Below are 12,821 nucleotides of genomic sequence, written 5' to 3'. Positions count from 1 at the left end.
AAGGAGGAGATCATCGTGGACTACAGGAAAAGGAGGACCGATAACACCCCCATTCTCATCGACAGGGCTGTACTGGAGCAGGTTGAGAGCTTCAAGTTCCTTGGTGTCCACAACAAACTATCATGGTCCAAAACACACCATGACAGTTGTGAAGAGGGAAGGAGAAAGCCTATTCCCCCTCAGGAGACTGAAATTATTTGGCATGGGTTCCCATATCCTCAAAAAGTTCTACAGCTACACCATTGAGAGCATCCTGACCGGTTGCATCACAGCCTGGTATGGCAACTGCTTGGCATCACACCGTAAGGCGCTACAGAGGATAGTGTGTACGGCCCAGTGCATCACTGGGGCCAAGCTTCCTGCCATCCAGGACCTGTATACTAGGCTGTGTCAGAGGAAGACCCCCCCAAAAATGTTAAAAAAACTGCAGTCACCAAAGTCATAGACTGTTCTCTCTGCTACCGCACGGCAAGCGGTAGCAGAGCACCAAGTCTAGGACAAAAAGGCTCCTTAACAGCTTCTACCCTCAAGCCATAAGACTGCTGAACAATTAATCAAATGGCCACCAAGACTATTTACACTGATCCCCCCCATTGTTTTTACACTGCTGCTACTTGCTGTTTAGTATCTATGTAGTCACTTTATACATTTCCTGGACTAACCTGTACCCACACATTGACTCGATACCAGTACCCCTTGTTCATAGCCTCGTTATTGTTATTTTCTTGTGTTACTTTAAGATTTTATTACTTTTGTTTACTTGGTAAATATTTTCTTAACTCTATTTTTTGAACTGCATTGTTGGTTAAGGGCTTGTAAGTCAGCATTTCACGGTAAGGTCTACACCTGTTGTATGTTCGGCGCATGTGACAAATACAATTTGTCACATACTAGGATTTTGTCACTTGCAGCCAGCAGAAAACAAAAAGGTGGGGTTCGTTATCGTCAGCACACACCTACGACATCAAGTACCACAAGTCAGAACTGAACTGCAACGCAGATGGACTTTCCAGGTAACCACCATCTGTGGTCAAACCAGAGTCACAAATAAAAAATACAAATAGTGACGAGGAAGAAAATACACAGTGAAAAATATAAACATGGTTACATACAGAGAGGACCAGGCAACACCATGGTTACATACAGAGAGGACCAGGCAACACCATGGTTACATACAGAGAGGACCAGGCAACACCATGGTTACATACAGAGAGGACCAGGCAACACCATGGTTACATACAGAGAGGACCAGGCAACACCATGGTTACATACAGAGAGGACCAGGCAACACCATGGTTACATACAGAGAGGACCAGGCAACACCATGGTTACATACAGAGAGGACCAGGCAACACCATGGTTACATACAGAGAGGACCAGGCAACACCATGGTTACATACAGAGAGGACCAGGCAACACCATGGTTACATACAGAGAGGACCAGGCAACACCATGGTTACATACAGAGAGGACCAGGCAACACCATGGTTACATACAGAGAGGACCAGGCAACACCATGGTTACATACAGAGAGGACCAGGCAACACCATGGTTACATACAGAGAGGACCAGGCAACACCATGGTTACATACAGAGAGGACCAGGCAACACCATGGTTACATACAGAGAGGACCAGGCAACACCATGGTTACATACAGAGAGGACCAGGCAACACCATGGTTACATACAGAGAGGACCAGGCAACACCATGGTTACATACAGAGAGGACCAGGCAACACCATGGTTACATACAGAGAGGACCAGGCAACACCATGGTTACATACAGAGAGGACCAGGCAACACCATGGTTACATACAGAGAGGACCAGGCAACACCATGGTTACATACAGAGAGGACCAGGCAACACCATGGTTACATACAGAGAGGACCAGGCAACACCATGGTTACATACAGAGAGGACCAGGCAACACCATGGTTACATACAGAGAGGACCAGGCAACACCATGGTTACATACAGAGAGGACCAGGCAACACCATGGTTACATACAGAGAGGACCAGGCAACACCATGGTTACATACAGAGAGTACCAGGCAACACCTTGGTTACATACAGAGAGGACCAGGCAACACCTTGGTTACATACAGAGAGGACCAGGCAACACCATGGTTACATACAGAGAGGACCAGGCAATAACATGGCTATATACAGGGAGTACCAGGTAATAACGTGGTTATATACATAGAGGACCAGTACAGAATCAATGTGTAGGGGTAGGAGGTAGTTGAGGTATCTGTGTATATATACACACGTAAAGTGACTAGGCAGCAGGATAGATAGACAGTAGCAGCAACGCATGTGGTGAGTATGAAAGTGTGTGTGTGGACTCACTATACGTGTGTGTGCACGGGGTAGAGTCCAGTGTGTTGGGTAGAGTCCAGTGTGTGTTTGTAGAGCCAGTGCAAGAGAGTTAGTGCTAAAAAGGGTCAATGCAGGTAGTCCTGGTAGCCATTTGATTAGCTAATTAGCAGTCTAGTTTAGCAGTCTTATGGCTTGGTGGTAGAAGCTGTTCAGGGTCCTGTTGGTTCCAGACTTGGTGCATCGGTACAGCTTGCCGTGAGGTAGCAGAGAGAACAGTCTATGACGGGTGGCTGGAGTCTGACCATTTCTAGGGCCTTCCTCTGACACTGCTTGATATAGAGGTTCTGGATGGCAGGAAGCTCAGCCCCAGAGATTTACTGGGACATAATCACCACCCTGTGTAGTGCCTTACAGCTGACATTCCAGCCTTTCTTTCCTCTCCAATTTCGTGATATCTAATTGGTAATTACAGTCTTGTCCCATCGCGGCAACTCCTGTACGGACTCGGGAGAGGCGAAGGTCGAGAGCCATGCATCCTCCGAAACACGACCCCGCCAAGCCGCACTGCTTCTTGACACACTGCTCGCTTAACCCGGACAACTGCACCAATGCGTCGGCGGAAACACCGTACAACTGGCGACTGAAGTCAAAGTCCATGGGCCTGGCCCGCCACGAGTCGCTAGAGTGTGATGGGACAAGGACATCCCGGCCGGTATAACCCTCCACTAACCCGGACGACGCTGGACCAATTGTGCACCACCTCATGGGTCTCCCGGTCGCGGCCGGCTGCGACACAGCCTGGGATCGAACCCAGGTCTGTAGTGATGCCTCAAGCACTGCGATGCAGTGCCTTAGACCACTGCACCACTCCGGAGGCCAGCTGTATAACTTTGAGGATCTGAGGGCCAAATCTTTTCATCCTCGGAGGATGAAGAGGCGCTGTCTGTCGTGCCCTCTTCATAACTGTGTGGGTGTGTGTGGACCATGTTCATTTCTTAGTGATATTGACACGAAGGAACTTGAAGTTCGACACTTTCCACTACAGCCCCATCGATGTGGATGGAGGCGCATTGGCCCCTCCGTTTGCTGTAGTCCATGATCAGCTCCATTGACTTGTCGAGGGAGAGGTTGTCTCTGACCTCCTCCCTATAGGCTGTCATTGTCGTCGATCAGTCCTACCACCGTCAACTCGTCTGCAAACTGGATTATGTTGTTGGAGTTGTGCACACAGTTGTGGGTGAACAGGGAATACAGGAACGGACTAAGCACACACCCCTGAGGGCCCTCCCGTGTTGATGGTTAGCATTGTAGATGTGTTGTTGCCTACGCTCACCGCCTTGGGGCGGCCCATCAGAAAGTCCAGAATCCAATTGCAGAGGGAGGTCTTCAGTCCCAGGGTCCTTGGAGGGCACTATGGTGTTGAATGCTGAGCTGTAGTCAATGAACAGCATTATTACATATGTGTTCCTGTTGTGCAGGTGTGAAAGGCCAGTGTGGAGCGCAATAGAGAATGCGTCATCTGTGGATCTGTTGGGGCGGTATGCAAACTGGAGTGGTTCCATCTGGGATGATGGTGTTGATGTTTTTTTATTTCACCTTTATTTAACCAGGTAAGCCAGTTGAGAACAAGCTCTCATTTACATCTGCGACCTGGCCAAGATAAAGCAAAGCAGTGCGACAAAAAAAACAGAATTACACATGGAATAAACAAACATACAGTCAATAACACAATAGAAAAATCTTTATACAGTGTGTGCAAATGAAGTAAGAAGGTAAGGCAATAAATAGGCCATAGTGGCGAAGTATTTACAATTTAGCAATTAACACTGGCGTGATAGATGTGCAGATGAGGATGTGCAAGTAGAAATACCGGTGTGCAAAAGAGCAAGAAAAACAAAAACAAATATGGAGATGAGGTAGGTAGTAGGTTGGATGGGCTGTTTACAGATGGGCTATGTACAGGTGCAGTGATATGTGAGCTGCTCTGATAGCTGATGCTTAAAGTTAGTGAGGGAGATTAAAGTCTCCAACTTCAGTGATTTTTGCAATTCATTCCAGTCATTGGCAGCAGAGAACTGGAAGGAAAGGCGGCCAAAGGAGGTGTTGGCTTTGGGGATGACCAGTGAGATATACCTGCTGGAGCGTGTGCTACGAATGGGTGTTGCTATGGTGACCAGTGAAATATACCTGCTGGAACGTGTGGGTGTTGCTATGGTGACCAGTGAGCTGAGGTAAGGTGGAGCTTTACCTAGCAAAGACTTAAATGACCTGGAGCCAGTGGGTTTGGCGACGAATATGTAGGGAGGACCAGCCGACGAGAACATACAGGTCGCAGTGGTGGGTAGTATATGGGGCTTTGGTGACAAAACGGATGGCACTGTGATTGGCTGCATCCAATTTGCTGAGTGAAGTGTGAGCCATGACCAACCAAAGCACTTCATGGATATAGACGTGAGTGCTACGGGGCGATAGTCATTTAGACAGGTTACCTTGGCGTTCTTAGGCATGGTGACTATGGTCTGCTTGGAATAAGTTGGTATTACAGATCGGCTGAGGGATAGGTTAAAGTGATGGAAGGGAAAGCAGCAGGGGATGCTCCATAACTGAAAACGTACTTTTCCAGTTGAACTGAGCTGTTAGCCCGGTTGTCTACTGTCGGGTAGGAGAGTTATCAGTCCAACTTCCATGAGGAAACCAGTGTTGCAACAGCTAAACTCAGGTCACTGTGGAATTGTTCACATGAAGGAAAATCGCATGAAGCTATTTCTGGCAGCCTGGATTGGATGGAATCATTGAGGAGAAAACAAAAACATGTACCTCATGTCAAAAGGTTCGCAACGTACCTCAACTTGCACCTCTTCATCCGTGGGATTGTCCGGAGGAGGCGTTGAAAAGCGGCGAATTTGCAGATCCATTCAAAATGTTTCTTGTGGATGATCCTAGCAAGTGGCCAGATTGTTTTGGGGTCACGAGGTCTACGTTATACTGGTAAATATGGAGGGGCAGATCGTCCTTAAACGGAGACTTTAACCAAGTGATGGACAACATGATTGATAGAAGTAAAATGTAAAGATATGGGCCTGACAGACATATAGAGATTAGTCCATCCTAATAATAGAACAAAGTATATTCTCTCCCACGGTCATTAGACACTCTTCTCGATATCTAATTTCATGGTTAATAATGTGATTGATTGCCAGACTGGGCCCATTGCCCTCAACATGTAACTCTATGTTGATATAAACTCTGAAAATGTGAGGAAGGGTAGATTTAGACTCAACACCATGCTATTACAGATTAGATATTTAGCCAGTCACTAGCAGAGGAAGGGTAGATTTAGACTCAACACCGTGCTATTACATATTAGATATTTAGCCAGTCACTAGCAGAGGATCTTAGATCCTTTTTTGAGATCAACATGGGCTCAACTGAAAATATTTCCACAGTATGGGAAACCTCTAAAACATGTAATAGAGGGAAGATAATAGCACGAGTCCAAAAAGATATCAGGGGCTGAAACGAGTAAACAGATTAGAAACGCATCTTGGAAAAGGGAATTGACATTTCACAGATAACACATTTCAAAATGCCTGTAAATTAAAATTTCAGTTCGCACGAAATGTCTAACTTGGGCTCCTGAGTGGTGCAGCGGTCTAAGGCACTGCATCTCAGTACTAGAGGCTCCTGAGTGGCGCAGCGGTCTAAGGCACTGCATCTCAGTACAAGAGGCTCCTGAGTGGTGCAGCGGTCTAAGGCACTGCATCTCAGTACTAGAGGCTCCTGAGTGGCGCAGTTGTCTAAGGCACTGCATCTCAGTACTAGAGGCTCCTGAGTGGCGCAGCGGTCTAAGGCACTGCATCTCAGTACTAGAGGCTCCTGAGTGGCGCAGCGGTCTAAGGCACTGCATCTCAGTACTAGAGGCTCCTGAGTGGCGCAGCGGTCTAAGGCACTGCATCTCAGTACTAGAGGCTCCTGAGTGGCGCAGTTGTCTAAGGCACTGCATCTCAGTACTAGAGGCTCCTGAGTGGCGCAGTTGTCTAAGGCACTACATCTCAGTACTAGAGGCTCCTGAGTGGCGCAGCGGTCTAAGGCACTGCATCTCAGTACTAGAGGCTCCTGAGTGGCGCAGTTGTCTAAGGCACTACATCTCAGTACTAGAGGCTCCTGAGTGGCGCAGCGGTCTAAGGCACTGCATCTCAGTACTAGAGGCTCCTGAGTGGCGCAGTGGTCTAAGGCACTGCATCTCAGTACTAGAGGCTCCTGAGTGGCGCAGCGGTCTAAGGCACTGCATCTCAGTGGAGTTGAGTCAGTATGTTGGCAGCAGCCACTCAATGTTAGTGATGGCTGTTTAACAGTCTGATGGCCTTGAGATAGAAGCTGTTTTTCAGTCTCTCGGTCCCAGCTTTGATGCATCTGTACTGACAGCGGGGTGAACAGGCAGTGGCTCGGGTGGTTGTTGTCCTTTAATAATGGAAAAATGGATGTAATCAATTTATCACTAGCCACTTTATATTATATAATGTTTACTTAGCCTACATTACTCATCTCTTATGTACATACTGTACACTATACCATCTACTGCATCTTGCCATCTGATGTAATCAATTTATCACTAGCCACTTCATATTATATAATGTTCACTTACCCTACATTGCTCATCTCATATGTATATACTGTACCCTATACCATCTATTGCATCTTGCCTATGCCGTTCGGCCATCACTCATTTATATATTTGTATGTACATATTCATTCCTTTACACTTGTGTGTATAAGGTAGTTGTTGTGAAATTGTTAGGTTAGATTACTTGTTAGATATTACTGCATGGTCGGAACTAGAAGCACAAGCATTTCGCTACACTCGCATTAACATCTGCTAACCATGTGTATGTGACCAATAACATCTGCTAACCATGTGTATGTGACAAATACATTTGATCAGTGCAAGAGGTGTCACCACAGTCCCTGGTTCGAATCCAGGCTGTATCACATATGGCCGTGATTGGGAGTACCATAGGGCGGTGCACAATTGGCCCAGCTTCGTCCAGGTTTGGCCGGGTAGGCCGTCATTGTAAATAAGAGTTTGTTCTGAACTGACTTGCCTAGTTAAATAAAGGTTAAATACCAAAAAAGGCAGATAATTCACTGTTTAGGCTTAGAACCTGTTTTTATGAGGGCGGTGAGAAGACAGGCAGGCTACAAGCAAGACAACTAAAAATGCAGAACACTTATAACACTTATAATAACAAATATAATTCCAGCAATTAAGACAGTTCTGGTGACCTCATCAAAGAGATAAACTGTGTTTCAACGTTTTCATAAAGACTTAAATACATCCTCCTGTTCAGCGAGCCCCAAAGACATGGATACTATTTTTGTCTGGTATATACTTACCTAGGATTATCAGATAGCCAGGTAGAGGACCTGGACTGTACTATAACAGAAGAGGAGGTTAGAGCCGCCATTTTATCTATGAAAGCAGGGAAATCACCAGGTCTGGACGGCCTTCCTGTAGAATATTATAAAAAGTATATTGACATCCTTGTACCTGTATTGCCAATGGTTTACCAGGAGGCATTTAAAAATATCTCCCTTCCGGACACCTTTAACGAGACTTTGATATCGCTGATTCCTAAAAAGGATAAAGATACTACAGAACCTGTGAATTTGAGCTATCAGCCTACTTAATTTGGATTGTAAGACTCTTACGATACGCTTAGAGAAGGCACTATCTAATATCATACATAGTGACCAAGTAGGATTTATTAAGAACAGGACCTGAACTGATAATATGAGGAGGCTCTCTTACATCTCATGTGGTTAAACCGCTCAAACATAGTTCCTACCCCTGCGGTCTCCTTAGATGCTGAGAAGGCATTTATTTAATTGTTTTACCCCTTTTCGCCCCAATTTCGTGGTAGCTAATTGGTAGTTACAGTCTTGTCTCATCGCTGCAACTCCCGTACGGACTCGGGAGAGGCGAAGGTCGAGAGCCATGCATCCTCCGAAACACAACACAACCAAGCCGCACTGCTTCTTGACACAATGCCCATCCATGTTACCTATGAATATTCCAGATCGGTATTTTAAACAATATGACAAATTAACTAAATACTTTTTGTGGGAAAGGAAAAACAAACACAGGATTAATATGAAGAAGATGTGCTCACCAAGGGATATAAGAGGCTTGGCTTCACCAGATGTTACATTGTACCATTTATGATTTTAAATGGCTAAATTGGCAAATCATTGGGGAAAAAGGGATGCTGGCTTGGATTGGATAACAATAGAATGGGAACAAAGTTATCCTTTCACCCCTGTTGATACTCTGCCACATAGTCTTACAGAGGAGAGGTCTGTTGAAACTCACAACCCAATTTTATTATACTCAAGAGGTGTGGAGAACAGTACACTAGATATGTGGAATTTCACATCATTGTGCACAATCCTAGACTACGAATAAGAAATAAGTCTGTACAGGAAACAGTGGCTAATGAAAGGAATTCATACTAAAGGTGATCTGTACAATGAAGATGTTTTAATGTCATACTCAGATTTGGTAAAAAAATATATTTTTGAGACAAGGGACATTTCGGGAAAAATGTACAATTGAGAATGTTTGTTAACTGGCTATCAACAACATCCAGGAAAGAACACAGTAGCTGAGTATTTGGAATTACCCAAACGTAAAGCAGCCATTTTACACTCAATATTTAGTCATCAGCAGGGTAAAGACTAAAAACCTCAGAACAATATGGCAAATAGACCTTAAGTGTGAAATTGAGGATGACACCTGGTTGAAGATCTTGTCCAGCTCAGGGAGGAACATAAGGGAAGCCAGGAGGAAACTTACTCAATATAAAGACACTACATAGGTTTTATAGGACCCCAACAACGCTTCAGATTGGACTGACCAACAACTCTGTGTTGGAAATGCCAAAAAGACACTGGGACATTATTCCACGCAATATGGGAATGTACATTAGTGCTACCTTTCTGGACGGATGTTTTGAAATATCTGGAGGAATGGTTTGGGTTAACAAGTCCAGTTTCACTGAGAATATGTCTCGTGGGCGATAGAACAGAGTTATCTAATGTAACAAATGAGGAATTTGCACTGATCACTGTTGGTGTCGTTATAGCAGCTAGAGTTATCCTTAGAATCTAGATGGGTCATGGCCACTCCTACTCTGAGTTGTCATGTGTCTAAGACTGGGAGGTGATGACTGGAGCTTGTGAACCCATTTGGTTCTGTACTGTTGCTTGTGAACCCATTTGGTTCTGTACTGTTGCTTGTGAACCCATTTGGTTCTGTACTGGAGCTTGTGAACCCATTTGGTTCTGTACTGGAGCTTGTGAACCCATTTGGTTCTGTACTGGAGCTTGTGAACCCATTTGGTTCTGTACTAGAGCTTGTGAACCCATTTGGTTCTGTACTGGAGCTTGTGAACCCATTTGGTTCTGTACTGGAGCTTGTGAACCCATTTGGTTCTGTACTGGAGCTTGTGAACCCATTTGGTTCTGTACTAGAGCTTGTGAACCCATTTAGTTCTGTACTGGAGCTTGTGAACCCATTTGGTTCTGTACTGGAGCTTGTGAACCCATTTGGTTCTGTACTGGAGCTTGTGAACCCATTTAGTTCTGTACTGGAGCTTGTGAACCCATTTGGTTCTGTACTGGAGCTTGTGAACCCATTTAGTTCTGTACTGGAGCTTGTGAACCCATTTGGTTCTGTACTGGAGCTTGTGAGATAATATTTGACAGTGTATATGTGCTATGTCTGGATGTCACGTACAATGTTTTATTTGTGGAAAGAAATGACAATAACAAAAATATGACTAACCTACCATAAATTACTGTATTCCATACTTCCTGATTTGCATATTAAGTGCCCAATTCGCTTAATACCGCATTTTAATGTATCATTTTTAATTTTATTTAAATATGTGTTCTACATCAGCCCTGAAAATGTCATAACAATATGACCACCCTATCTTGAGATATTGTACAAAACGTGTTGAATTTAAGAAGCTAGACCGGTGATTTGGCGCCTGCAGCACTCCAGGACCGGGAGCGCTGTAGGCACTTCATGTTTTTGATTTAACCAAAACTGGAAGACCAGGTGTGTTGAATTTCTGCAATCACTGAACTGATCAATTAGCTCAGTTGGTCAGGGCTGCGTTCAGTACATCACAAAGTAATATAACGTTTAATTGAGTGGAAACTGTGCTTTACTGAATAACCAGATAAAAAACAGGGAGAGGTTGGGTAGTGAATTCCAAATGAACCGCTGCCCTTTAAAAACATCACTAATTGCTTCAAACCACAGCACACCCACCAAACGTACAGTATCTCAAAATATGTTCAAGAACCAACAAGAATGTTTGGGGAAAATGTGTTGTTCAGTACAAACTGTTCTGCAACGTAGCAAACTTTCAAGCGAACTGTACGCACCCCTGGTGTGGTGCCTAGTTAGAACAAAATCATGACGCATCTGGGGCACGGAAGGAACAGGGTTGCCTAGCCCTGGACTAGGGATTAACATTGACCTGTCTGAAACCTTGTCTAACAGTTTGAAAATAAGATCTCAGCAATGGAAAAATTATATCCACATGAAAGAAAATTGTGTGTTCATGACAAGCTTCTCTATAACATGGAATAGTACAACACCCTAACATTGGGGTTCTGCCGCAGAGTATCATGGGTATTGCTGTGTTGTAGATATTTGATTCTAGATATCACATTCTATATAAGTGGTTGAACTGCACTCTAAAAATTCAGGGTTCAACAAGGGTCCTTCTAAGATCCTCAAAGTTCTTTTGAAGAACCTTAAAGGTTCTCTGCACTGAAAATTGCCATCAAAAAGGTTCTTCCAAGAACCCCATAGGAGGTGGGATTCATCGAGGAACCTCGTTAGCTGGTGTGCTTTTTTTGCAGGAACCTAACTGCCCAACAAACATTTTCATTGACAGCAGGTGCAGTCACTTAACTGAAACAAATATAAATATCTCAATTTAAGGTAATGTGTATCCCTGATATGATTTAAATCAATATTGTTTTGTGGTGATCTATCTTTCTAAAAACAGTCAAATGGACACAATTCAATGGATATCAATCAAGAAAGAGTTAAGAATATGATGAAGGCTAGCTGTATTTGGTGCAGATGACTGAACTGCTCACTTTTGCGTCTGTAGGTATACAGACGAGGTGGCATACTAAGGTATGTCCATTGGTATGCTATGCAGATCACATTTACCATCCTCCTTCCTTACCTCTTCAATTAATATCCCATAGTCCTCTACATTATGGACAAGTATGTGTACGAAAACCCATTATCAAAACAGTTTCACATTCACCACAAAAACCAAGGTATGAATACTGTTGTGTGCATGTTTCGTTAAACATCTGTATAATGACTATTTTTTTTTCATTGACAGACTTCACCTTCCCTACACCTCTGATGAATATAAACAGGAAACCTGTTCAATTAACATGCACTGCAAAAATCATTCTGACTATGGATACGGAGAACATCAACACATTGACATCAAACACGGCCGAGGATATACCCATTAGACTTGAGGCTCTACTGGGAGTTAACCTCATTATTGTGATTGTTTTATTCTGCTTTGCCACTAAAATCATAATAAAAACGGAGAACTAAAATATGGTGTTGTAGGTATTATTATTAATAACTAGAATAGGCGGGGGGGGGTAGTTAACCCAAAAAGGAGAGAGAACCCCTAAAGGACACTCCAGGAACCTTTTAATTTGTGAGTGTGATTCTGGTCTCATCACTATTTAAATAGTTATAAAGACGTGGTCCCGAAATCCACGAGACAAAAATACAGTATAAACATTTCCAGTACAGTTTTATACTTTTCTTGTCCAACTAAACACCGTATAGTCCAATGAGCGGTTTCAACACAGCTAGAGGAAAAAGTTGACTGAATGAAAACAATACAGTACCAGAGTCTGTCTCCAACGTGATGGTCGCTCTGTTTGTCCACAACCAGAAGTGCACCACTACCGCGACAACACACGGAACTAGAAGCAAGACTAGGCTTCGCATGGACGGATCGCTCGGTGGTGACTCCACCGGTGAACGAGAAGGCTATAAACTGGGTCCGGTAGTGGTGTGTTGTTATCTGTGTGTAGCATAAAACGGTATGTGCCTCCTGAACATTTCTGTGCTAAATGTCTCATGTCTGCCTCGCTCCTGTTCTGATGACGATGGTCATTCAACCAATGGAAGTGCAGACATCGTACCGCTATGTTTTCTGGGATATGAAGTACTGTAGTCATTACGCCACAGGTCGCTAAAACAAAAATATATTTGTGCAACTGGGAGCTGTCCTGTTATCTTATTTTATCATTGAGATTTCAACATACAGTAGTAGGATATTACTGATCTTTAAGCAATGCTAGTATTGTTACATGTATATACAGTATCAGTCAAAAGTTTGTACACAGCGACTCATTCCAAGGTTTTTCTTTATTT

At 44.0% G+C, this 12,821-nt stretch overlaps 1 protein-coding gene across 1 annotated transcript in view; it reads right to left on the bottom strand.

The window, feature by feature from the left end:
* b3galnt2 (beta-1,3-N-acetylgalactosaminyltransferase 2) overlaps positions 1-12,563 on the bottom strand; it is a 36,352-nt gene extending 23,789 nt beyond the window's left edge. Inside the window, exon 1 of the mRNA XM_029701940.1 lies at positions 12,290-12,563. Coding sequence (XP_029557800.1) covers positions 12,290-12,392 — 103 coding nt within the window. The 5' untranslated portion in view covers positions 12,393-12,563. The remainder of the gene's footprint in view (positions 1-12,289) is intronic.
* Positions 12,564-12,821: the final 258 nt, after the last annotated feature.

This window comes from Salmo trutta, chromosome 2 (assembly GCF_901001165.1).
Source record: "Salmo trutta chromosome 2, fSalTru1.1, whole genome shotgun sequence".
Taxonomy (NCBI): Eukaryota; Metazoa; Chordata; class Actinopteri; order Salmoniformes; family Salmonidae; genus Salmo; species Salmo trutta.
This window is presented reverse-complemented; position numbering and strand designations above follow the sequence as displayed.